This window comes from Eublepharis macularius, chromosome 2 (genome assembly GCF_028583425.1).
Source record: "Eublepharis macularius isolate TG4126 chromosome 2, MPM_Emac_v1.0, whole genome shotgun sequence".
Lineage (NCBI taxonomy): Eukaryota > Metazoa > Chordata > Lepidosauria > Squamata > Eublepharidae > Eublepharis > Eublepharis macularius.
In genome coordinates, this window is record NC_072791.1 from 72076745 (window position 1) to 72102348 (window position 25604).

Below are 25604 nucleotides of genomic sequence, written 5' to 3' on the forward strand. Positions count from 1 at the left end.
AAGGAACTCCTGGACCCCTCCACCTACAAAAAACTAAAACGAGATCCCACTTGCAAAATCACCAGGCTAACAAATGCGCTGATCAAGAATTCCTCACTACATCCCGACACGCACAGAAAACTATGCAAGACTGAAGCACAGCCACCTAGACTATATGGACTCCCCAAAATACATAAAGATTCAGTCCCACTCCGACCCATTGTGAGTGCCATTGGTTCACCGACATATGAATTAGCTAGACATCTGGCAGATCTCCTGCAGGACCACATCGGGAAAACCTCGTCTTACATCAAAGATTCAGCAGATTTCATCAATAAAATCAGTTCTCTGAAACTCAATCCACAAGACATACTTGTCAGTTTTGATGTTGTATCCCTGTTTACCAAAGTTCCAGTAAAAGACACTATTGCACTGATTAATCAGATTTTCCCAGAGGATGTAACAGCCTTATTCCATCATTGTCTGACAACCAGTTACTTCCAATGGGACAACGAATTCTATGAACAGATGGATGGGGTGGCCATGGGGAGCCCACTCAGCCCAGTTATAGCAAACTTCTACATGGAACATTTTGAAAAAACAGCTCTAGAATCAGCACCCCACAAACCCAGTGTATGGTTCCGGTTTGTGGATGATACATTCATCATTTGGAGCCATGGGGAGGAAGAATTGAGGGAGTTTTTGAATCATCTCAACAACATCCACCGGAACATACAATTCACAATGGAGAAAGAAAGTGAGGGAAAACTCTCATTCCTGGATACCTTGGTCATCCGCAAAGCAAACTTTCAGTTAGGTCACAAGGTCTACAGGAAACCAACTCACACTGATCGGTACTTACACAAAAACTCCAATCACCACCCCCGACAGAAAAGAGGCATAATGAAAACATTAGTGGATCGTGCAAGACGGATATGTGAGCCGCGCTTTCTCAATGAGGAAATTAATCATCTAAACCACGCACTTCAGGCAAATGGCTACTCCAGAAATGAAATCCGAAGAGCAATCAAACCCAGGATGAATCAAACAACCAAGGAAAAACAGTCACCTACAGGAAAAGTGTTTTTGCCATATATCAAAGGAATTACTGATCAGATGGGAAAGCTTATGGAAAAGCATAACCTTCAAGCAGTATTCAGACCCACCCGAAAAATACAACAGATGCTACGATCAGCAAAAGACAGCAGAGACCCCCTCACCTCTGCAGGAGTATACCGTATACCCTGCAGCTGTGGACAAGTTTACATCGGGACCACAAAGCGTAGCATCCAGACAAGAATAAAAGAACATGAAAGACACTGCAGACTTGGACAGCCTGAAAAATCAGCAGTGGCTGAACATAGCCTAACTCAAACAGGGCACAGTATCTTATTCCAGGACACCAAAATACTGGACAACACTTCCAACTACTTTGTCAGACTGCACAGGGAAGCCATTGAAATTCACAAGCATAAGCAAAACTTCAACAGGAAAGAAGAAACCTTAAGAATGAACAGAGCATGGGCTCCAGTTCTGAAAAACACCAGGCCAACAAAACACTCCACACCCGACAATAGCCCTGCAGAGAAGATTAGCACATCAAGCACCAATCCATATGCAAAAGAACCTCCTCAGGATACAGTGAAGCCTCCCGCCATTAGCATTCCACACCCTGGGAAACTCTTACAGAATGACTCAGCTCAACCCCACCCCTCCTGAGTAGATACAAATGACCTACATCTTTTCCACACTGTGACACTGAGAGATCTCTGTCTTTTGGTGCTACACCTCTGAAGATGCCAGCCACAGCTGCTGGCGAAACGTCAGGAACTACAATGCCAAGACCACGGCAATACAGCCCAGAAAACCCGCAACAACCATCGTTCTCCGGCCGTGAAAGCCTTCGACAATACATCGAACACCTCTACGGGGAGGAAACATTCCAACAGACCCAAAGATTGGAAACACTTCGGAACAAGAAAGCACATCTACTCTGTTCTTTGACCTTTCTTCTACGCTGCAGGGACACAAGAACCATTCCATCTTTTCTCACAACTAAAAGAATCTTCAAAACCACACAGGCGAACCGCATTTATGACTGTCTAGAACAGGCCCTCTTACGTGAGAGAATCCACACTACCCGCAGAGAACTTGCTGCCACAGACAAGGAGCTATTTTGCTTGCATATCAACACCAGCCATAAAATGAGAAGTCAGGATTGGGACAAGGTCGATAATCTCACCTACAGGAAGATGGAACAAGTGTTTACCAACCACACATCCAGACAGAAGCAGAAGTTTAACAAACTACAGGAAAAAAGACAGACAAGCCCAATGCTCGACAATGCACGCATTGTCATCAATCTGACAGACCGTCAACTCTCACCAGAAGAAACCTCCATCTTGGCAAAGGGAGGAAACTTTGCAGTCACCCCCACCAGAATTCCTGTGGAAGACATCATTGCAAATGTAGAAGCTGCCATCCGTCATCTACCTGAAGAGGAAGCTGAGGAAATAAGAGGAGAGACAGCCAGGATTCTACGAAAGGCAAAGCTTCCCACCAGCAATATACACGCAAGGAGAGAAATGCCATCAAGACCCTCAATGCAGATCCAGACATCATCATTCTACCAGCTGATAAAGGCAATGCTACAGTGATCATGAAAACGGAGGAATACAAAAAGAAGATTAAGGAACTCCTGGACCCCTCCACCTACAAAAAACTAAAACGAGATCCCACTTGCAAAATCACCAGGCTAACAAATGCGCTGATCAAGAATTCCTCACTACATCCCGACACGCACAGAAAACTATGCAAGACTGAAGCACAGCCACCTAGACTATATGGACTCCCCAAAATACATAAAGATTCAGTCCCACTCCGACCCATTGTGAGTGCCATTGGTTCACCGACATATGAATTAGCTAGACATCTGGCAGATCTCCTGCAGGACCACATCGGGAAAACCTCGTCTTACATCAAAGATTCAGCAGATTTCATCAATAAAATCAGTTCTCTGAAACTCAATCCACAAGACATACTTGTCAGTTTTGATGTTGTATCCCTGTTTACCAAAGTTCCAGTAAAAGACACTATTGCACTGATTAATCAGATTTTCCCAGAGGATGTAACAGCCTTATTCCATCATTGTCTGACAACCAGTTACTTCCAATGGGACAACGAATTCTATGAACAGATGGATGGGGTGGCCATGGGGAGCCCACTCAGCCCAGTTATAGCAAACTTCTACATGGAACATTTTGAAAAAACAGCTCTAGAATCAGCACCCCACAAACCCAGTGTATGGTTCCGGTTTGTGGATGATACATTCATCATTTGGAGCCATGGGGAGGAAGAATTGAGGGAGTTTTTGAATCATCTCAACAACATCCACCGGAACATACAATTCACAATGGAGAAAGAAAGTGAGGGAAAACTCTCATTCCTGGATACCTTGGTCATCCGCAAAGCAAACTTTCAGTTAGGTCACAAGGTCTACAGGAAACCAACTCACACTGATCGGTACTTACACAAAAACTCCAATCACCACCCCCGACAGAAAAGAGGCATAATGAAAACATTAGTGGATCGTGCAAGACGGATATGTGAGCCGCGCTTTCTCAATGAGGAAATTAATCATCTAAACCACGCACTTCAGGCAAATGGCTACTCCAGAAATGAAATCCGAAGAGCAATCAAACCCAGGATGAATCAAACAACCAAGGAAAAACAGTCACCTACAGGAAAAGTGTTTTTGCCATATATCAAAGGAATTACTGATCAGATGGGAAAGCTTATGGAAAAGCATAACCTTCAAGCAGTATTCAGACCCACCCGAAAAATACAACAGATGCTACGATCAGCAAAAGACAGCAGAGACCCCCTCACCTCTGCAGGAGTATACCGTATACCCTGCAGCTGTGGACAAGTTTACATCGGGACCACAAAGCGTAGCATCCAGACAAGAATAAAAGAACATGAAAGACACTGCAGACTTGGACAGCCTGAAAAATCAGCAGTGGCTGAACATAGCCTAACTCAAACAGGGCACAGTATCTTATTCCAGGACACCAAAATACTGGACAACACTTCCAACTACTTTGTCAGACTGCACAGGGAAGCCATTGAAATTCACAAGCATAAGCAAAACTTCAACAGGAAAGAAGAAACCTTAAGAATGAACAGAGCATGGGCTCCAGTTCTGAAAAACACCAGGCCAACAAAACACTCCACACCCGACAATAGCCCTGCAGAGAAGATTAGCACATCAAGCACCAATCCATATGCAAAAGAACCTCCTCAGGATACAGTGAAGCCTCCCGCCATTAGCATTCCACACCCTGGGAAACTCTTACAGAATGACTCAGCTCAACCCCACCCCTCCTGAGTAGATACAAATGACCTACATCTTTTCCACACTGTGACACTGAGAGATCTCTGTCTTTTGGTGCTACACCTCTGAAGATGCCAGCCACAGCTGCTGGCGAAACGTCAGGAACTACAATGCCAAGACCACGGCAATACAGCCCGGAAAACCCCCAACAACCATCAGGAAATAAATTTTTCCACCGCTCCTAGCAGTTGAAGAAAGTCTGTGGTTGCCTGAGGAGCGGCAGGAAACCATTATTTCCCATATGCCAACTCTTCTAACACATCAGAAAGCAACCTTGCTCTTATAAACAGGCTATTACAATCTAATTGTAACATTGGAAGAGACACCGAATGGAGCACAGTTTGCTCTGCCAGGTTCATAAAATTAGAGCCTTTCACTCAATCTAAAGACAATTTGAAGGGAGGAAATTTGACACTGCTTGTTTTGCTTTGTACTGGGTCATCTTAATCAGAGTATAGAATGGGAGAGGGGACGGGGAAAGGGTCAGATGCCTAGGTGAGTGTCCCTCAGTTAGCCATTCTTCTTCCTGAGTCTTATTCTTGAATGAATTCCTAATTCATGATTCCTGAGGCATAACTGTGGGAGGGCTCGTGGGGTTTGGGGAACTGCTTACAGCAGTGACATTTGCTAAACAGAAACAAGAAAATACTGCTTTTGCTGCAGATTCTTTTTCCTTAAATACCAGATTTCAGTTGTGACACTATCCCAGAACTAGGGGTCTGTAGTTCGGTTTGGAATTTGGACTAAAATATTGAATTTTGGTTGATTCGGTAAAATCTGGGCATTATGAATTACAAAAAAATCCTGAATTTTTAACGAATTTTCAGGAAAAAAAATTGATAAAATTTGGGCATGGTTTTCTATGGGAAAAAATCACTCTGGGAGCTAACCAGTGGGCTTGTGAGGGTGTCATTTTTAAACCAAACTTCACCAAATTTGGGGGGAACCTACTCCTTACTGACCTCTAAAGATCATCCATATTTCATGAAGATTGGACCCCAGAGGCCAATTTTATGGGTCCCCCAAAGAAGGTGCCCCCCCCAACAGGGGAAAATATCTGGGGGTTATCTGGGGGCTGGAGGTGGCATTTTTCAAGCAAACTCCACAGTTGCCACTTAGCTTAACAGAACCAGTGTCATTTACAGAACCTAGGCACTGGGTTCAGCCAGTGGGGAAACCTCACAGAACAGAAACCAAGCAGTACCCAGCCACAAGCACAAAGCATTCCCTTCCTTCAGATTACTTTTGTTGGGCTAAGTTGCAACAGTGTTGCTTGCATCAGTTTGGTTCTGGTGGAATGGATGTTATTCTCTAATGTGATGTTGGTCAACTTGTTTCACATTGGTTCTAGGGAGATTCATTCCTGTGCTTCAGTTTGCTAAGTTGCAACAGTGTCCCTTGCTTTAGCCCACCAGATAGCCCCCAGAGTTATTTTCCCATAGTAAACAATGGCCATTTTTTTTGGAAATTGCCAAACTGAATTAGAGAATCAATTCGGAATTCAGGGAATTCTGAGTTTTTTCTCAGATTCGGGAAAAAAAATCAGATTTACCAAAAAAAAGTTGGTTCACACCTCTACCCCAGAACATTCTTAACACAACACTATTATTTGCATAAAGCAGATTGGGACTAGTGATGGAAACCTGTGTGTGGAGACTAGCAATAGTAGCTATATCTCAATGCTCATGTTTCGAGTGGGACCCCAAGAAAAAATAACAAAGCAACTTTATTCTACCATATTTCAACAAAACAGTAGATGATGCCCCGATTGATGTAGATGGTAAGCCTTCCTAATAGTTTTCTAGTCACTTGTTTTTAAAATCAAGCTGGGTAACAAAACTAAGCATAAATAAGGAATTTAAATGTTTTCCATTTTCTCCAATGGCTGATTTATCACTGCAGCACTGAACCAGAAAGAGGGGGTGGGGAAAAGAAAAAAGGGAAAAGATAATTAGCACATGAAGTTTGCACAGTGGCCACTTTAAGAAAATGCCACCAGCAGTGATCCTGTCCAAGCCTACTCTGTGTGACATCTGAAAGCACCTAGATAATGTCATAATAATATTTGAGTGCTTTCATGTCTATTGTATAACAGTGTTATGGGAGAATTATTGACCTTTAAAGCATATAAGTACACACTATTCTTATTCAGGTAGCATGGTAAATAAATGGGTAAAGAAAAGCAGAATGAACTTAAACATTTGTGGAAGTGAAAAGTATAAGCAGAATAAGGTTTATAGAATAATTAAAATGACGACAAAAAATACAAAAAGTCCAATCAATTTTGTTGCTACAAAAGGAGCAATGCAATCCTAATTCTTCATTTCACTGAATTCAATGGGACTCACTCCTTGCAATATTTGAACACTATCAAGCTTTGGAAGATTAGCAAATTTAACCCTACTTAATACTCCAATTCGTTCCTCGCAAGCCTACATATCCCACACTTTTTTCTAATACATCAGGGTGACACACGATATCTTCAACTACTGAATCCTTGAGGCAAACTGTGCTGTAATAAGGTGGGCTTGTTTTATGATTACTCTCAACCAACATAATGGTAACACCAAATTCCAGTGCTTTATATTGTTGAAAGGGAAAGAATAGGAAGAGGGTTGACAGTCCAAAAGAGACACATGAAGTTCACCATAATTTAGGATATCATATATCTAATCTAATATCATGGTATTAATTCCATGTGGATACTTATGCATGCAATAAGGGGATGGAGGCACACCCTAATTACTTTGTTGACTCACTTGTTCTAAGAAATCTTTAGTCACCCCAGTATTCCCACAATATCTATAAAGCAAAGTAATAACACTTCATACTTCATGTTGCTTTCTTCAATTTTACCAGTTCTTTTATTGATGATATGTTTGTGAGAGTTATCATCTGCATTAAAGAGAGAACTGTCAAGCAGCAGCTGTTTACTTGCAGCTTAAATTATTAATTGGGTTTTATATAAGAGATCTGACAGTTCAGCAGTCATCAGATGGCACATTCTGTGCTTAGTACAAAATGTAGAACAGTTCAACATTTGCTTGCAAGTCATTCCTACGACAAATTGCAATTATGTATTCACTTGAAAGTAAGTTGGCTCAAAAATTATGACGACTACATTTTCTGAAAGTTTCTGTTTCGGCAATTTAAAATTTCAGGGTGACAGATCACCAACTCTACCATAAGTTGTCCGTGTTAATGTAGTCTTCAAAATCCAAATGTATCTTCTACTTCACAAAACTAAATATCTGCCAATATAGAAAAACTGTTTTCACATTTTCATGCTGTAACAAGAACTGCAATGCAGCAATTTATAATATTCTTTAATACCAAAGAGTAAGCACAACAGTGTGTTGCCTGCATTCCAGATAATATCTTTGAAAACTAAAATAATATATCAATACTCCAGACTTCTATAAAATAGCATGCTCTGGAGATCATCCTTGGGGAGAGAAGGGTTCTTTAGGTTTACATGTTCCTTTCCCCATCTATTCATAATCAGATCAGTAATTAAAGACTTTTGTATTTGTAGCAGACCACAGTTTGTCATTACATCTAAACCACAAAATTACAGTTTTTGATCTTTGGTCAAATCAACATTCCAAATGATGTAATAACTTATGGTTTGCCATAAGAGCAGGAGCCTTTAATTGAGCAGTATGTGAGGAAGAAAGCATATGAGTCCAAGGATCTCCCAAGCTTGTAAACAAACAAGGTTTGGCATTATGTCTAAAGCATGCAAATGTAAGTTCACCGGCATCTGTATCTCTATCTCTCTGTTTCAGATAGTGTTTTTTTTTTCAAATGGATGTAGGCTATCTTAAGCAAGGCCACAAGCAATTTGTTATAAGAGAAGCACTTTCAATTATGAAACAAAGCAAGTTATAGTGCAATATTACCCAGAAAACTACAGCATAAATACTTCAATTTCACCAAGGTTATATAACACCTGCATACCAAGTTCATCATGCAAACTGCTACCGTCTACAGCAGATGCATTGTCATGTGGTGCTTCTAAGTGGACACTCCCATTTCTCACCAACAAGGAGGCGCTAGCACTGAGCACTGCTGCCTGGGAATGGGGGTGGGACTGGACTTTGACTTGGGTTGTGGACTGCTGCCCTTGCAGAACGTCTTGAAGGCTACGAAAGAACATGGATGGTGTAGACATTACAGGGAAGAATACAGACACAGCTAGAAACCAAGTTAACACTACTTTATATTTTTAAAAGGTTAAACGAAAAAGTATAGCACAGTGAAAGAGTCAGTATGCATGAAGAGCATGTTATGGCAAGCTCAGGAGTGGTTGTGCCCAAGAATAGAACTACTTTAAAAACAACAACATCCAAGTAGCCATTCCAAGAAGTATCTAGGACTTGCCCATTGGAACTGTTTTCAAGAATTCTAAGCTGCTCAGAAGTCTACCCTAAGCATCTGAGAAAACACAACTGGGTCAGTGTGTCAGGTGGTAATATGGTACGATTTTTAAAGAAGAAAATTTGCTCTACTCTCCTTTTGCTAACAAACTGCAAACTTCACTCTTTCATGTAAGTTCAGAGTCAAATTCCACGATACTGTAGACAAATGGGGTTTTATGTGGGTTCTGTAATGCAAGAGTTTTGCCTGAATCAGTATTTAAAGAAAAAGATAAAAATAAAATTAGACATTACACACAACCATGATTTCTTTCAATATTCATATATCTGGGGTGAGAGAGAAGGTATTATACTTCCCCGACTGATGCATAAAATCAAACTGCATTACGCTATTAAGATCCCTGAGAAAGTGTTGTCACCTTTCTATCACAGAATGATATTGTTCAGCCAACTGAAATAATATCCACCCTTTTTTGCTCCTATTAATATTCTAATATTTAATAAAGAACAATGGGAAAAAACTAAGGACTAAAATCTACCAGGGACTCATAAGGTGGCCATGGGCCAAATATAGCTTCACACAGCCTCAACACCTCATCTATGAAAGGGAACAGCAGCAATTTACCTCACAGATTTACTGCGGGTACCACATACAGTAAGTGAACGTTAAATTCTAAAAAGTACTTCCAGGTAGATGTTGTGAGATACTATTGTAAGCTTAACTCTAAGTCAACTTACTGGCCAAATAATATAATTATCCACACAAGTTCTGTACAATGAAATATACTTCTTGTAACCTACAGCACAATCATACTGTTGACAAGAAAACTGTCAAAAATGCTAAAGAGAATGTGGGCAGTGGTAGGCCACCTTGATTATATGCTCTGGAACTGTCAAAAATGGAGGTGGGAGGTGATGACCAAATATTATTCAAAGATCACTTGGATTTTAGCAACAGAACAAAGCTTTCCCTCCTCCCTCCTGCATGATTACTCCCCAAGAAGATGTTCCTGAGTCCTGGGAGCCCTTTGGAACACTGTGGTATTAGTGACTATACCCAAGAGGGAGGACACTGGAGAAATCAGAGACACTACCCTGCCCCCCCCCACAACGCTAACCTGCTTACACAAAGGCACTTTAAGATCCAAGTTGTTTAATGTTTAACAGGTTTACTGGATCCATTAATTTGCAACATGTATTTCTTTGTAAAAATAAAACTTCACTTTTGCTTGCTATTTTCTTATCATTTAATTCCTGATCTAGAATACTGCAACTTCTTAGTAGCAACACTTATCCTTAATAACTATTAATCCCAGCTGATAACATAATTTAAAATACTGGTCTAGTGTTAAACATCCACCATTTCCAGGAAATATTTTCATAAACCTTCCTTTAATTGACCTCATTTCCTTAATCTGGTTGATACTCTTCATATTAGCTTTGCGCTCCCCTCCCCAGTGCACTATGCTCTTAACATAGTTAATGGACAATTACGTGTACAAAACTGTAGACACATAGACCCAAGTTGTGCAATCTTTCCTCCTTGTTTTGAAAAGCAGAAATGCATGAAAAGAACTCCCTATGTAATAGCCTCTTCCTTTGTTACCCTTGATACATTTTGTTTTGTTTTGTTACAAGATTAACATGGTTCGGTCTCTTTGGAATCTGCCTCTGGAACTGCTTAATTTGTGTCAAGAGCCAGACCTCACCAGTGCTCAGGCCAGGATTCTCTTTTCAAGAGTAGGTCTGAGTCCTGCAAGAAAAGTAATACTACTGTGCATTCATAGAGTACCTTTTCCTCACGACTAAATAACTGCAGCATCCCACAACCACCTTCCTCCAGAAAAAAATCCACTCCTGATTCCCTCCCCTAACTTCCAGCTTCTTTAAAAACAAAGAAGTATTTTTAAAACAACTTCTCAGACACATCAGAAGAACGTAATTATATTTTTAAATACTGAAGTAAATGTGTGATGCTTTATCAAGAAATTAGTGTGCATAGAAGTTTGAAAAAAGCCTTTTCCTTGCCAAAACTCTTCTCATTGCTAGGACCCTGAATGTATTGTTATGATCCTCACTGCATAAATTGCTTTGCTTTTAGCAACTGTACACTTACCATTTACTACATGGAATAGGAAGGCAAGTGCTGGATGACACTTTTTCAATATGATAAAACTAATTAATGATAACTGAAAATATACACTTTTAAGACCTAGTCTGCAAAGGCAAACAGGATAGCATACAGCTTACCTGATGATTCAAACGGAACAGCTATCTTCCTAGATCTATCATTCAGTTTATAAAATTTCTGTTTTCATGCTATATTAACTATATTCACACTTAAAACTTATGCAGCAAACACAAGCCTTTTAGCAGCCTAACAACGCCTTATAGATATAAATGGCTGTAGTAAGCCTCAAAATACTCTGCACTTTTCAAGAAAAATTACATTCCAACAGTTCTTTACTACAGCAACTACTGAAAACACATTAAAGTGATAAACTGTAAATAGGTTTGCATTTGGACTTTTAAGAAGCTAAACTTAAAACTAAAATAGGAAACCTTAGGAAGCAGTATTTTAGCAAGCGTTGTTCCTCAAAATCTTAAATCTATCAAGTATTTGCATAAAGCACCACATCATCAATTTGTTTAAAATCACTTATAAATGAAAGCCAATGGACTATAATTTATGCAAACACTAAGAAAAATAGTTGGCAGGGAGCATGGAATCCCAATGCCATTTACAAATGCATTCAAGGCTCAGTTCTTCAAAACAAATACATAGGTAAATACTGCAGTACCACATATAGCTCAGTAAAAAAAAAGTTAGCCTGAATGGGCAAGCAAAAGATTCAGTAATTCAGTAGCTGCCACATTTCTCTTACCTCATTTGCAAGCATTTATTCTCTTAATTTAGACAGGAAATTAAACTAGGGTTTATCAACCAGTATCTAATCTGCCCTTTTTGGGCAAAGTGATAGAGAGCACTAGGTGACCAACTCCAGGTCACCTTGGATAACTCTGGTGCTTTGGACCCTTTTTAGTCTAGATTAAGGCCAGGCTATAGGATGGAGACAGCTATGATGGCTCTAGTTGATGATCTCTGCCTAAATATAGACAAAGGCCATGCTTCTTGTTGCTCCTCCTGGATCTATCTGCAGCCCTCGATACAGCAGACTGTGACATCTTGTTGAGGCTTTTGGAGCAAAAGTGGGTATCAAGGGATGTGCCTTGGACCGGTTTAAACTGTCTCTCCTAAAATGGAATCAAAAGGGTTGCTGTTGGAGACCAGCTATCTCAAGAGTGAGAATTATCTTGTGCAGTTCCACAGGGTGTAATCCTATCACCCATGTTATTCAACCTCTACATAAAGCTTTTAGGAGAACTCATTCGTAGCTATGGAATTGGATGCCATCAATATTCAGGGCATCCAGCTCTATAGCTTCAGTTTGGTGTAGTGATTAAGAGTGGCAAGACACTAAACAGGAGAACCAGGTCTGATTCCCCACTACTCCTCTTGAAGCCAGCTGGGTGACCTTGGGTCAGTCACAGCTCTCTCAGAGCTCTCAGCCCCACCAACCACAGAGGGTGATTGTTGTGAAGATAATAACACACTTTGAAAACCACTCTGAGTGGGTGTTAAATTGTCCTGAAGGATGGTAAATAAATCTATCATCATCATCCAAATCACTACAGAAGGCAATAGAGATCCTGGGTCACTACTTGACAGCTGTGGTCAGATGGCTGAAAGCAAACAAATTGAAACTGAACCCAAGCAAGACAGAAGTGATGCTGGTTGGAAGGAAGAGATCTTAAAGGACATTGTACTCCCCACTTTCAATGGAGTTTGTCTGACCCTTGCAGACTCTGTTAAAAGTCAAGGGGTTATACTGGATCCAGCACCACTGCTATAAAAACAAGTTAAGGCAGCTGAAAAAATGCTTTCTACAACATCATTCTAGCCCATAAGATCACTCTAGCTCCTCCTCGACATGATCAATATGGTCACCTGGATCTATGCCATGGTAACATCAAGACTTGACTACTGTAATATACTGTACATGGGTCTCCCCTCTAACTTAACTCAGAGGCTCCAGTTTGCGCAGAATGCTGCAGCTCAGCTATTATCGCAAGCTGGAGAAACATGAATATTACTTGCATTATGTAGTCATTTCACTGGTTATCTACCAGTTATTGGGCTCAATTCAAGGTATTGGCTATCATATACAAACAAAACTCACAGCCTTGGTCCGGCATATCTACAGGACCGCCTCTTCTACCCCCACAGCAACTTCGCTCATCTGAATAGGGCCTTTTGCAGGTGCCACCTTGCACATGGGTAAAATCAACAGCTGCCCATACATATGCATCCTTTGTGGTGGCCCCTATGTTATAGAACAGCCCATCTGAAGAGGTCAGGAAGCCCCCGCTCTCCTGACTTTCCACAAACTATGCAAACCTGAATAAATTCAAAAAGGCTTTTTACTAAGAAAGGAGGGCTATACTGTAAGGAAGTGGTCTCAAAGACATCATCAGTAAACGGATAGAAAGAGACTATACTACTGTAAGTATGAGCCTACTGAGTAGTTCCTGTGTTGTTTGATATGTCAGTCTTAGAATTGCTTATGCTTTGTTTCAACATTTTTTCAACTCTATATTGGATTCCTCCTGGATTAAATCTTTCCAAATTTGCATGTATATACTGAAATGTCTTTGAAAGTGACTGTACTGACTCACACTGTGTAATTCACCTCGAGTCTCAATGAGAAAGGCAGACTATAAACAAGTAAAAATACAGACTTACCAGAATTTAAATCCCACTGAACTGAAAACTCCCTCTCCATATATTATTATAACATCTCTGTAATGCTAGAAGAATGGCTAGTGTCTTCCATCCATGTAGTTTCTCTGCAGGCATGTTCAGCATATTGTGCAATCCATGCCAGACATTAGTAGCTACACAGGTGGGACCAACAACCTTTCCACTATAAATGCATGTAAATGCAGTCTATGTTCTAATTAACATGTTTAACACTGGGAAATCAGGTTGACAATCTAATCACGCTTCTTAGATATGGATTTACTGACTGATTTCAGCATTCTTGTTTGTATATATGTTTTGCACTGAAGATAGTTCCAGATGGGTAGCTGTTTTAGTCTGCAGAAGAGTAAGATTTGCGTGCAGTTACACCAGGGTATGAACTTTCAAGAGTCAAAGATCCTGTCATCAGATACAAGAAATAGAAAAGGTTGGAGTATTTATAATCCAGGCAAAAGGTGGGAGGGGTATTGCAAATTAGAATATCAGGAAGTTAGCTATACTACATGTTATAATTTGCTTGATAGAGCAGGGGTGAGAAATGTGGGAAATCAGCATCTGTAGAGCAAGAAAAATCTTATGTCCTGATTGAACCCAGGATGGTCCATTGTTCCAAATTTGCAAATAAAATCTGTTTTAGCAATCTTGCATGGTAACTTCCTTTTTGAAGTTTCTCTGTTTGTGGACTGCCACTTTTAGATCAGTAATAGAATGTCCTGGAAGATTAAAATGTTCACCCACTGATTCGTGATTTTTAATGTCAGATTTATGCCCATTTATTCTTTTGCATAGGGACTGACCTGTTTGTCCAATGTTGAGAGTAGAAGGACATTGTTGACACTTGATGGCATATATAACACTGGAAGATGAAGAAGTGAATGAACCTGAGATGGTATAACTGGTGTTGTTAGGTCCAGTTATGATGTTGCTAGAGTAAATATGAGGATAGAGTTGGCATCTTGGTTTATTGCAAGCCCTGGTTCCAGAGTTTGTGTCCATGTTGGGAAGTGTGTTATTGTGAGTGAGGAGTTATTTAAAGTTAGGGGGCTGTCTGTGGGAGAGAAAAGGTTTGTCTCTCAAAGCCTGTGAGAGAGGAGTATCATTATCCAGCATAGGTCATTAGTGATGTGTGAACAGTATGTGACTACCAGTAGTGTTGTTGTTGTTTGTTTGGGCTTATCTTGTAGTAGGTTATTTCTTGATATTAATTTGGGCTTGGTTTATCTGTTTTCTTACTATTGTAATTCCAGAAAACTCTGTCGTAGATCCTACACAGGTGAGAATCTCTGTCAGAGGGATTGGAGCAGATGCAGCTGAAGTGTAGAGCTTAGGAAAGGAGACAAGGGGCAACCTCAGAACCAAACTGAGAAAAACCAACGAACCCGGGGATACACAAATCTAGAAATTAGTTATATATATTTTCAAATTTTAAAGTGCAAGGTGCAAAAGTGCTGTGGTAAATTAAACATGCAATATAAATATATACAATTACAAAAATACGAAGTCCATTCATTTTGAAACATGAAATCATCAATCTTCACTGTCCGGAATCCATTTGAAACTTTAACGTGCAAATGCTAATGCAATGAAGGAAGCCGGTGGATGGGGAGATTGTGCAAGATATTGTTCATTCACGGTCCAAAATAGAATATTCACGGACTGTCCGTGAATATTTCTTTGTTGTAAGCGGTGGGAGAATGTGTCATGTGCCTGTAATGGATACGCGTCCAGTCTGAATATCTTTATGCCCAGGATGAAGTGAGTTTTTTTCACTCACGAAACGGGTTAATAACAATTTGCCTGCAAACTCCCGTCGGCGTTTTTTCAAGTATTTATTCTATTTTGGACCGTGAATGAACAATATCTTGCACAATCTCCCCATCCACCGGGGAGATATATCTTGCACAATCTCCCCATCCACCTACTCTTGCACTGCAGGAGTAGGACATGCATATTTCCTTGCCGCATCTCTAAGTTGCTTACTCTTTTTAGCATCAGTGTATCTTGCACGATGTCTAACAGAAGGATTCTTGGTGGCAGTAAGAGGTGATGGCTGCAAGAGGTGTGAGGTGGAGTTGGACTGAGGGAGGGGTGGTGTGGTGGGCACTTTGGCAGGTTCATGTGAGAGGTTCACATTGAAATGGCCCCTAGAAAGGTCATGTAACATATTCCCATGAACATTTAAAAACTTAGTTGCCATACTGACTTTTATATAAAATCCCTTTTCAGGAGTCTTGTTCTGTCTTTCTTCAACTGTCTGCAGTTTCCTTGACCTGATTTTTACCTCAGAACACAGAATTCCACCAATCAGGCCGCATATGCAAATGACCTCAGGGCAGAGTGGCTGAGTTGGCAGTTGGCGGGGGAGGGATGAGCAGCCTCCCAGCCACACAGGGAAGCTGTATCCCTATGGGAAAACATATTTTACCCCTTTATACCCCCTTAGTGGGTGAATTTCTTAAAATCCCTTTTTAGTGAGCCTCTACATCACAAAAGGAACGTTCTCTCCAAATTTCACGTTTCTAGGTCCAGGGGTTTGGGCTGGGCATTGATGAGTCAGTCAGGACACTTGTCTTTATATATATAGATATACAAATGCATCACCAACTGCAAACTGGTAAAAATGCCCTCTTTATTCAAGTTTCTGTTGATGTAAGTTAGGATGTAGCCAAGAGATTAGAAATACTTAAACAAAATGTATAGGAACAGTTTATTCTTGGAGACTTCTAAAAACTTTAAAAGTAAACAAATAAATAGGAGTTTCATAAAAACATGGGACTGCACAAGTAACAGTTATCTCAAGTGGATAACATAAAAGCTACTTTTGTATCTAGCGTTTGCTATCTAGTTTTTTCTCCCAGTAAACTACTAAGATTAGCATCACAGTATCAGATAAGGAGATGAAAATTAACTTAAGGCTACCCCATAGCGACGGAAAAGCCAACAGGACCTTTTAAAATTAAGTAAATTGGCTTAGTTAAGGGGATGTACACAGAGATATTTATGTGAACAGAATATCTGACTCCCTTCCAAGAAAGTCTGCATTAACACAGATACCTATGAATTTTTCAGTTCATAGAAATTTAAATTGAACTTTTATTTAAACTTTGCTTCTGTTTGCTTAATCAATGAAACAGCGGATACATAGCAAGACTTGAGAATATTTAAATCAGAACACTACTTAAATTGTGAAGGAAGGAACTTTTCTCAGAAAAGAAAGAAAATGTGAAAAAGTCAAACAAAACTCCTGTTCTCTCCAAATCACTAATGGATGGAAGGAAATATTGGCCTATATTGTAAATGCTTGCATTACAGTAAAGTGCAGATATTTTCCTTTTTTCTCAGAATTCATGGCATTCCTTATATTTTGATAATTTCTCACAATAACCAAAGCTAAACAACATTGCCTTGCTGAGTTGCGTAATATGTCAAATGTAAATGACCATTTGCTTAAGGTTGGATGTTGCAGAAACCCTGTGGAAGGTGTTGGAGAAGCCGATCTTCCCCTGCTTTCCTCTTCCCTCAGTGGATTGCTGCTTATCCTAAGATTCTAATTTCTAGATGCCTAGATTCTGGCATCTACAATAAGCAGTACGATGACTAAGTGCCCTGAGATTTCTTGCAGTCCTCCCTAACACAGATCTTTCTTCCACACTGGAAGAGCAGGGAATGAACTCAGAGGAGCTAGATGGAGAGTGTGGAGCAATTAAATATTATGGTTTCATGGGAGAAAGTAATTTTGTTATTTAGGAATATCCTGATTTGTTGCAAGGGTCAAACCAGGAGGGCAAGATGAAAGAACACAGAGGATAATGGACTCATAAAAATAATGCATAGAATGAGTGGAGGGGGAATAGTGGGGATGACATTCACTACAGTTCAATACAGTCAAACCACACATTCACCCCTACTGTTTAAGCCCCCCTTGCTTCAGTTTAACAAATTGCATCCTTGCTTCTTTTCACTGAAAGTGAAGCTCAAAGGAAGGAGCAAAGAGGATTCCTTATCCCTATTCCTGAACTACATCCACACACATAATACTAGAGCATAACTTCACTTTTCCAAAGTGTTCCTCTGTCCACCAGATAGAATGCTTATAAAGAAACCACAAAAAAGAACAAACAAATGTCCTCACATGACTTTAAATCAATGTAATTCCACTTGATGGACTATATCTATTAAACATAGCAGTAATACCATTAACACATGGACCATTATTCTTTTAACAAAAAAAGTGGATGAATAGCACAGATGGTACATTACTTTGAAGGATTTACATTAATTGTACTTATTCACATGAACTAAGCATTGGGGCTGTTCTTAGACTATACTAGCAGCCACTGAAAACACAGTCTGCACTAATGGCTTTTCACAGAATTAGTGGATCATATTAAAAAGCTTCTCATGTATTTGTATTTTATACAGTTTTAACCATACTAGCAAAACCTTTGATGTGTGTATGTGTGTTATATGCCATCAAGTCGCCTCCAACCTAGGGTGACCCTATGAATGAAAGACCTCCAAAACGTCCTATCATTAACAGACTTGCTCAGATCCTGCAAACTGGAAGACAAGGCTTCTTTTATTGAGTCAAGCCATCTCATTTTAGGTCTTCCTCTTTTCCTACTGCCTTCCACTTTTCCTAGCATTATTGACTTTTCCAGAGAATCTTGTCTTCTCATGATGTGACCAAAGTACGATAGCCTTAGTTTTGTCATTTTTAACCATACCAGCGAAACCTTTGATACCAGGCTTAAAACTATTTAGATACCATACATTATGTGCTCCTAATGGCATCCTGGCACTGGTTGGAATACGTCCTAAGAGCTCTTGTGTCAAGACTTTGCTGCTGGCAGCAAAGAAAAGACAATCTTTGAGTATTTTTTGTTACACTTATCCAAAAAGTAGCATCAGAGATTAAAATTGTGCCTAATTTTTCATTCTCTTTGGAAGAAATAATGAAAAATTAGTTTGATTTTCAGCTATATTTTCTATAGTACCTAGAATATTTTCCCATAGTACCTAGAATACCTAGAATACTTTTTAAAAAATGAATACTGATACAAATCTATTAAGTATTCACCAATTAAGATGGTCCCAACCTGGAGTCTAGTTAGTTGGCTTCTAAGATGGTTCTCAGTGATCATGAATAGACATGGGTACGAAACAGGAAAAGCCTGAAATGAGAGTTTCGTGGCAATTCATGAATTGCGAATCACGAAACTTCACGAAATTGACAAGTTTGCTGAAACGATTCATTACATTTCGTGATTTGTCAGAGCCCGGGGCATTTCAACAGCCCCCTTCATACCCAGAGATGCCAAACTCGCAGGGAGACTTCAGCAGGCTCTCCCTCCACCCACCCTCCCAGTTTGCAATACGTTGATCAGGAAGGGTGGGAAGGGAAGTGCTGCCAGAGTGCATGACTGAAATGGGGACCAGGAGTTGCTGGGTCAGAGGAGGACGAAGGACTGGCTGTGGTGGAGCTGGGCTGGGAAGACAGAGTGAGAGGTGGGGTGGAGGAAAAAAGGCACCCTCACCCAAAGACCTTCCCATAGCAAAGCCGAGAGCTGGAAATAAGAGGCTTCTTTCAATCTCTTTAAAGCAGCAGCAGCTAAAAGTACAATCCCAAATCCTTCCACACACTCTTCCACTCTAATCCCAGCAAAACGCTGACACATATCAGAACAGGAGGTCTGTGGTTGGCTGACAGACCTGCTAATAGGGTTTTGAGGGGTGAGATTGGTGTGCCTATGGCTACAGAAGACCCACCTCCTCGGCTGCCTAGGGGATTGACCCCCAGCTCCTGGCTGTATAGGGCAGAATGGAAGCTCTCCAGATGACTAGGAGAGCTGTTAATCAAGGGTAAGTGGACTATGATTGGGGTTTCCAATGGCAACAAGAGGTCTGGGCCCATTGTTGCCTGGGAATCAATGGATCGGTGCCAGCCTGTCTGCAATTATGAATCGTTCACAAAACAGGCCAAAAAGTCATGAATTTTGTGATAATTTCGTGATAACCGCGGCCCCACAAAATGCTGTTTCGCGACACACAAAACAGCCTGTTTCATGATGAAATATGCTTCGTATTTTGATTTGTGCCCATGTCTAATCAAGAATAATGAATAACTTTGGATGGAAACATTTTAGAAGTCTGTTTAATTCAACAGAAAAATGTAAGCCACTATTCTTACGTTGTTTAATATAAATATCAGAAAGTGCTTAGGACTTTTCACGGAGTCCCACAGGACAGGACAAAGTGAAACAGGTGTCATGGTATTCAGCCAATGACTGCCTGCTTCACAGATATTCAACATTTCAGATTGCAACCATCACAGCATGTCAACAGTGGGATGCCAAATATATTCATGGACTCTCTCAAATACAGTTCCTCTTCACTGAGCAATAGTGTTTATAGTGACTACTACCTGATAGTCTAACAAGCTTTGTTTATCAATGACTTTGCCCAAAGGATCTTACTTCTTCCTAGATATTTTAATGGATTTAATGGATATTTTAAAAACCTTGTGTTTTGTTTTAGTCACTTAAATTGTAACTTGTGCTGAGATCAGTCTGCCTTGTGGTGTAGTGGTTAGTTGACTGGGGTCTGAGAGACCCAGGTTTAAATCACCACTTTGCTGTTGAAGCTTGCTGGGAGACTGGGTCAGTCACACATACTCAGCCTAACCTACTTCACAGGGTTGTAGGGAGGATAAAATGGAGGACAGAATGACGTACGCTGCTTTGGGCCCCATTGGGGGAAAGGTGGGTTACAAATGGAGTAAATAAATAAAATACATGGCTGAAACAGTTAGTTAGGGCAATGATAGTAGAGGTTTAAACATCTTGAATGTGGTGATGAAGCTGCTTGCAAAATGTGGCAGATGGCTATAGTATGAATACCATACTGGGGATGTCATATATTTCATATCTTCTGCCTTACACTATTAATGATTTTATGCTTTATGTTTAATGTTTTCTGTGTTTTAACATCTTAATATTTATGTATTCTCAGTTATTTGTTGAAGTTTAACTCTTTATATTTTACACAAGATTAATGTTATTCCATATTTGTTATACTCTGGTGCCTTTGTATTCTCTTTATTCTGTATTTTGCAGCATCTGTTACTATAAATTACTATTTATAGTCTCAGACTATTAACGTAGACTGTAGTTTCTAAATTTGACCTAAAGAACGAAGATAATGGTATAATTTATTCATGAGGGTCAGATTTCAAAGCTGAAAAGAAGATATATTGAACTAGGAAAATCCCAAGCATGTGATACCAAGGAATCTGAAAGAGTTTTTCAACCCTGCACACATATCTTCGTTTATAAAGATATCTCCATATCACATGTATACAGACACTAAGTGAATCATGAATTGGATTTCAGAATTAAAAGTATAAAATTATGAAGCTTTTTTTTCAAAAGAGGTTTAACTAGATGAGCAAGTTGTTAGACACATCATATTTTAGACCTATAAAAATTAAGCTAGAAGCTTAACATTTTGATAATGTTCCCCACATTGATGTTAATCTCAGAAAGAGTGAAATTTATGTTTTGCATAGTACACCAGCTTTGCCTATCTCATGAACCTTGCTTTCAAATTTTAGAAGTATGTAGGAAGATCACTTAATTCTATTTCTACATTTTGTGCTCATTTAAACAAGTGAAACATTTGAAGATTTGACACAAAACATAAATGAAAGAGCTAATTGTGTGTCAGTTTGTTAGCATTTTGGCTGAACTAGAAGTGATTCACTGGCCTATTCATGGGAGAAAAGGGAGGACACAAACAGTGTAGCGTACACATGCACAATTCAGAAAGATCACAAATGCATGCAGTAACAGTTCAAAGAGATTGGCTGGTTGGGAAAAGGAGGTCATTGGAGAGGGCGAAACAAAGCATTTTTAAACACTGTTGAAGTGGGAAGCAGTGATCAGCTGCATGCATGTTAGATATTGTGGAACACAGATACCATACCTGAGGGGTGAGCCGATGAGCAATGTAGGAGGGGTAGGGTTACTCCCTGCATTGTGACGGCGCCGTACTGCCTGACGCCTAAATGTGCTGCGTTCACGACGAACTGTGACCACCTCCTCACTGGCTTGTGCTGCTGCATCAAGACAGACCAAGTCAAATTGCAGCCCAGACCACTTATGCACAGAGTTATCTTATTTTCTCCCCCACAAGTCAACTTGTTTTGCTCAGATAGTTCACACTTGAAGAATATTTAAAGGTGAAACCATCACCTAAGAACCCATCCCTGTATCCACAGTGTTCCAACCACAGTGTATAAAAATAGGTTTTTCAAAATCAGTGTTTAAAATCAATTATTTTAACATTTTAAAATGTCTGCTTAGAGTGTTTGTTTCAATATAATCTAAATTTAAATGAAATTAAAATATAACTGAAAACTGATTCTGACTCATAATGGTAAAAACTGAAATGGGAGAAAGGGAGGGAAGAGGTAACAAACCTAAAGCTGGGGAAAGGCGGGGGGGGGGGAGGTTAATGAAAAGCATTTCATTATTCTTTTGATCCTGGCCTTAGTTATCAAAACAAATTTGCTTAGTGTCTTTGCACATGCACAAAGAAATCAAAATAGAAATCAATTTTTCAATTACTTCCTTGCCATCAACTAAGGGTACAAAAGGCTGCATGACCAAAGATTTTAGAGTATATCCCCAGGTAGTATTTTATTTCAAACAGTATGTTTGAATTGTTTTAGCAACCAGTTGGCATACATGTTTGTTCTGAAGAACAGGATATATAAAATGAAAAATTGATTTAAATCAGTAATTAAAATTTTTTTTCTCAATGATTTAAACCATAGTTTAATATCCTACTACCAACTAGATTTGAATCAATCCACCTATCCAATATGCCCAAGGACATACAAGTTGCAATTCCTCAGCTCCTTTAAAGTTCAACTCTCCTGAACTTGTTTTGTATAGAGATCAGTTCTAGCTTATATCCAATACGATGGGAGGGGGAAACCTGGTTTAGATAATTAACAGCTGTTATAGCTACTGCAACAATGTAGTCCCAGTGGGTAGAGTGGGCTTGGGTGGCAGAAAGCAGGGTTCCAGTTCCACCTTTCATAGATCCACTGTGCAAGTGGATTTATAAAACAGTAAAAAGTTACCTCTCTCACAGGATGAGCATGAGTAAAAAATAGATTGGAAAGCACTTTTGCAAATTAAAAATGAATATAACTTAGAAGTAGCAGCACCAGCAATGGAATGCATTTGGTTTCATTCTTTGGAACACCCTTTGAGTTTAACACAATCTTGAAATTTTTTAGGGTGTATTGTATATACCTCTAATGATCAAGAAACAGAAGATTATTCTTTGCTTTCTAAGGCAGTTTTGGAGATATTCATTTTAATTAGCATGTGAATGCCATGAGACACTCTGAGCCTTTGGAAATAGGAGTGGTTACAACTCCAAAACACATATACACAAAGTTGCCTGGTACCAAGTCAAGAAATGAAGTCTGGAAGTAGTGGTGGGATCATTAAAAAATTAAACCACCAATGCATAAATATCTCTTACTGAAAGTGCAAAATTACCAGTTGGACAGACTGTATACAGGCACATAACCGTTCAAAAATTATGCAATAATTTGGAACTCTGCTACATGGATAACTGCCCCCAAGAAGTCACAGTACTGTGCCTCATTCTGTAGAACCAGAATCATGTAAGCAAACCACATCACTTGCATTTTGCAAAGGAAAGAAACATCAGGCAGAATCATCCCAGTATTACCAGAGAAGACTTAATAAGGCAATAGCTTGTAGGGGATAATTTCCTTCACATTTTAGGGTTGCTCAAGAACTGCCATTATTTGTATCACTGACCCTTCCCCCTTTCCACCAAGTCCTCTGCAAGAGGTTATGTGAGCTGCTGGGCTTCTTTCACCTTTCCAGAAGCCTCTGCTTCCACCGAGTAGATCTGTGCAGTGACAAAATCTATATTGGGCCATTTTACAGCACTAGCATTTTTTACAAAAAAGTACTGTTTCTTTAACACAGAGATGACTGTTGACTATGTAACTATTTTCAGTGATGGTTGTTGTGGGTTTTCCGGGCTGTATTGCCGTGGTCTTGGCATTGTAGTTCCTGACGTTTCGCCAGCAGCTGTGGCTGGCATCTTCAGAGGTGTAGCACCAAAAGTGCTACACCCCTGGTGCCACACCTCTGAAGATGCCAGCCACAGGCCGTGAAAGCCTTCGACAATACTATTTTCAGTGACATGTTAATGTAATCAAATTACAAACAAGGATTGAGATTTAAATATATACATGGAAATTTAAAATGTCCCTCAGGGAATAACATGTCATCTAATGATTTCCAAAGGTTTTGATTAAAATTTTAATACAGTAAAAATGCTTGACGTGGCACCAGAACTGAGTTAAATTGTAGTTCGCTAAGTGCACTACCAAATGTGAGTTCTGAAGAACTAAACCATCAGAATCATGTAGATTCTGAAGTGCTGGCTCATTTTGTCTTGAAGCAATCTGTAGTAGAAAGTCAGTTCTTTTTTCAGATTGCAGAACAAGGGTTTAATCCAGACATCAGGAAAAGGTGTAAAGGAGCTTCCTTGCCCACCTGTATACTCTCAGCCTCAGATTGCAGTCAGGGCTGGCAAACAGAGAAACCTCCCACAGTTCCATTTGGCTGTTGGATGGAACAGGAGCTGATAGGGCTGTCAAAATTAATTCAGTAAACCAGCTTACTTTCAAACACTGACCACATTCAGTCAAAATTGAAACATAGACTTTATGGATCAGGATGCTGTTGTGCCAACTGTGTGTGTGTGTGGGGGGGAACTTCTACTACATTTGTTTAGAGGGGTACAGTTTTAGCTACAAAATGATGCTGTGAGGCACTTCTTAGCTGGCGGTATATCTCCTGCTTCTGCTCAACAGCAGGCGTTCCTGAGGATTTCTAGAAGTGAGGAGTGCCCTCTTTCTCTATCTGTTTGAAACTGATATATAATTTCACAAACAACATTTTGTTCAGTATGACCAAACCAGTTTTCAGAAAATTTTAAAATTCAGTTGATGGAATTTTGTGTATAATTGTTGTCTATAAATACAAGGAATACACTAACTTGCGTGTCTGACAAAAAAGTATAAGGTGCCGTAGATACTAATTAAGTACCAATTAATTAGCTAAGGCTTTGTCAGAACAAATGATTGTAAACCACCCACTGTACGGTTAGAACAGGCACTATGGTTATCAAGCCATGCACACAGCATTTCACTGATTTACACTTTTTGTTTTTACAGTAAAAGCAAAAGCAACTACTTTACTCAAATTGATATTGTAATCTGACAGCCTCACTTACTATGGAATGTTTCTATGAAAAAACAGAAAGATATAGCAATGTCTTGAAGTGTTACACAATGAAATTAATCTGAAAACTGCTTTAAATATCTGATATGCCAAAAGAATTGCCCTGATATTATATATACCTCTTTAATACTCAATTCTCTCTTGTAGGTTCATACTCTATATAACTTAACCAGCTGTGAATATTCAAAGCATTTGTACAGAGCAATATAGAAGATTCTTTATCAGCAAGATATGTATTTTGCAACACTTTTTATACTATGCTGATCCCAATATCAAGCCTTTCTGATTTAGTAAATCCTGATTGAGAAGATACTCATAAAAAGATAGCGAGCATATACTTTCGAGCGTCAATGACATTCTAAGGATTCAAATTTTAAGAAGATAATATCTTCCTAAAATTAACAACCACATTCTAATTGATTTCAAATGCAAGTTTATCTTAGTTTATCTTACTGTTAACATTACAATGCCATAATTATCAAATCCTGGCCTTTTCTACTAAATAACCCTAGAGATTTATCTGAGACAGACTGTTAATCTTGAAATTCATGGATATTCAAGGACATGTGCTGTTACAAAAATAGTAATTTTGCATAGCTCAGATTAAAGCATAAATAGCAGATTTTAAGAAAGCCAGAAAAGACCTGAAAGACCAATATGAGTTGTAC

At 39.5% G+C, this 25604-nt stretch overlaps 1 protein-coding gene across 3 annotated transcripts in view; it reads right to left on the reverse strand.

Moving 5' to 3' along the window:
* PCNX1 (pecanex 1) overlaps positions 1-25604 on the reverse strand; it is a 150006-nt gene that overhangs the window by 53912 nt on the left and 70490 nt on the right. For 2 of the 3 annotated variants that reach the window (XM_054970360.1, XM_054970359.1), the window contains exons 7-8: positions 21557-21689; positions 8333-8517 (exon numbers count right to left, since the gene is read on the reverse strand). The exons of the other annotated variant lie outside the window; for it this stretch is intronic. In XM_054970360.1, coding sequence (XP_054826335.1) covers positions 8333-8517; positions 21557-21689 — 318 coding nt within the window. The remainder of the gene's footprint in view (positions 1-8332; positions 8518-21556; positions 21690-25604) is intronic. 3 annotated transcript variants of the gene reach the window in all.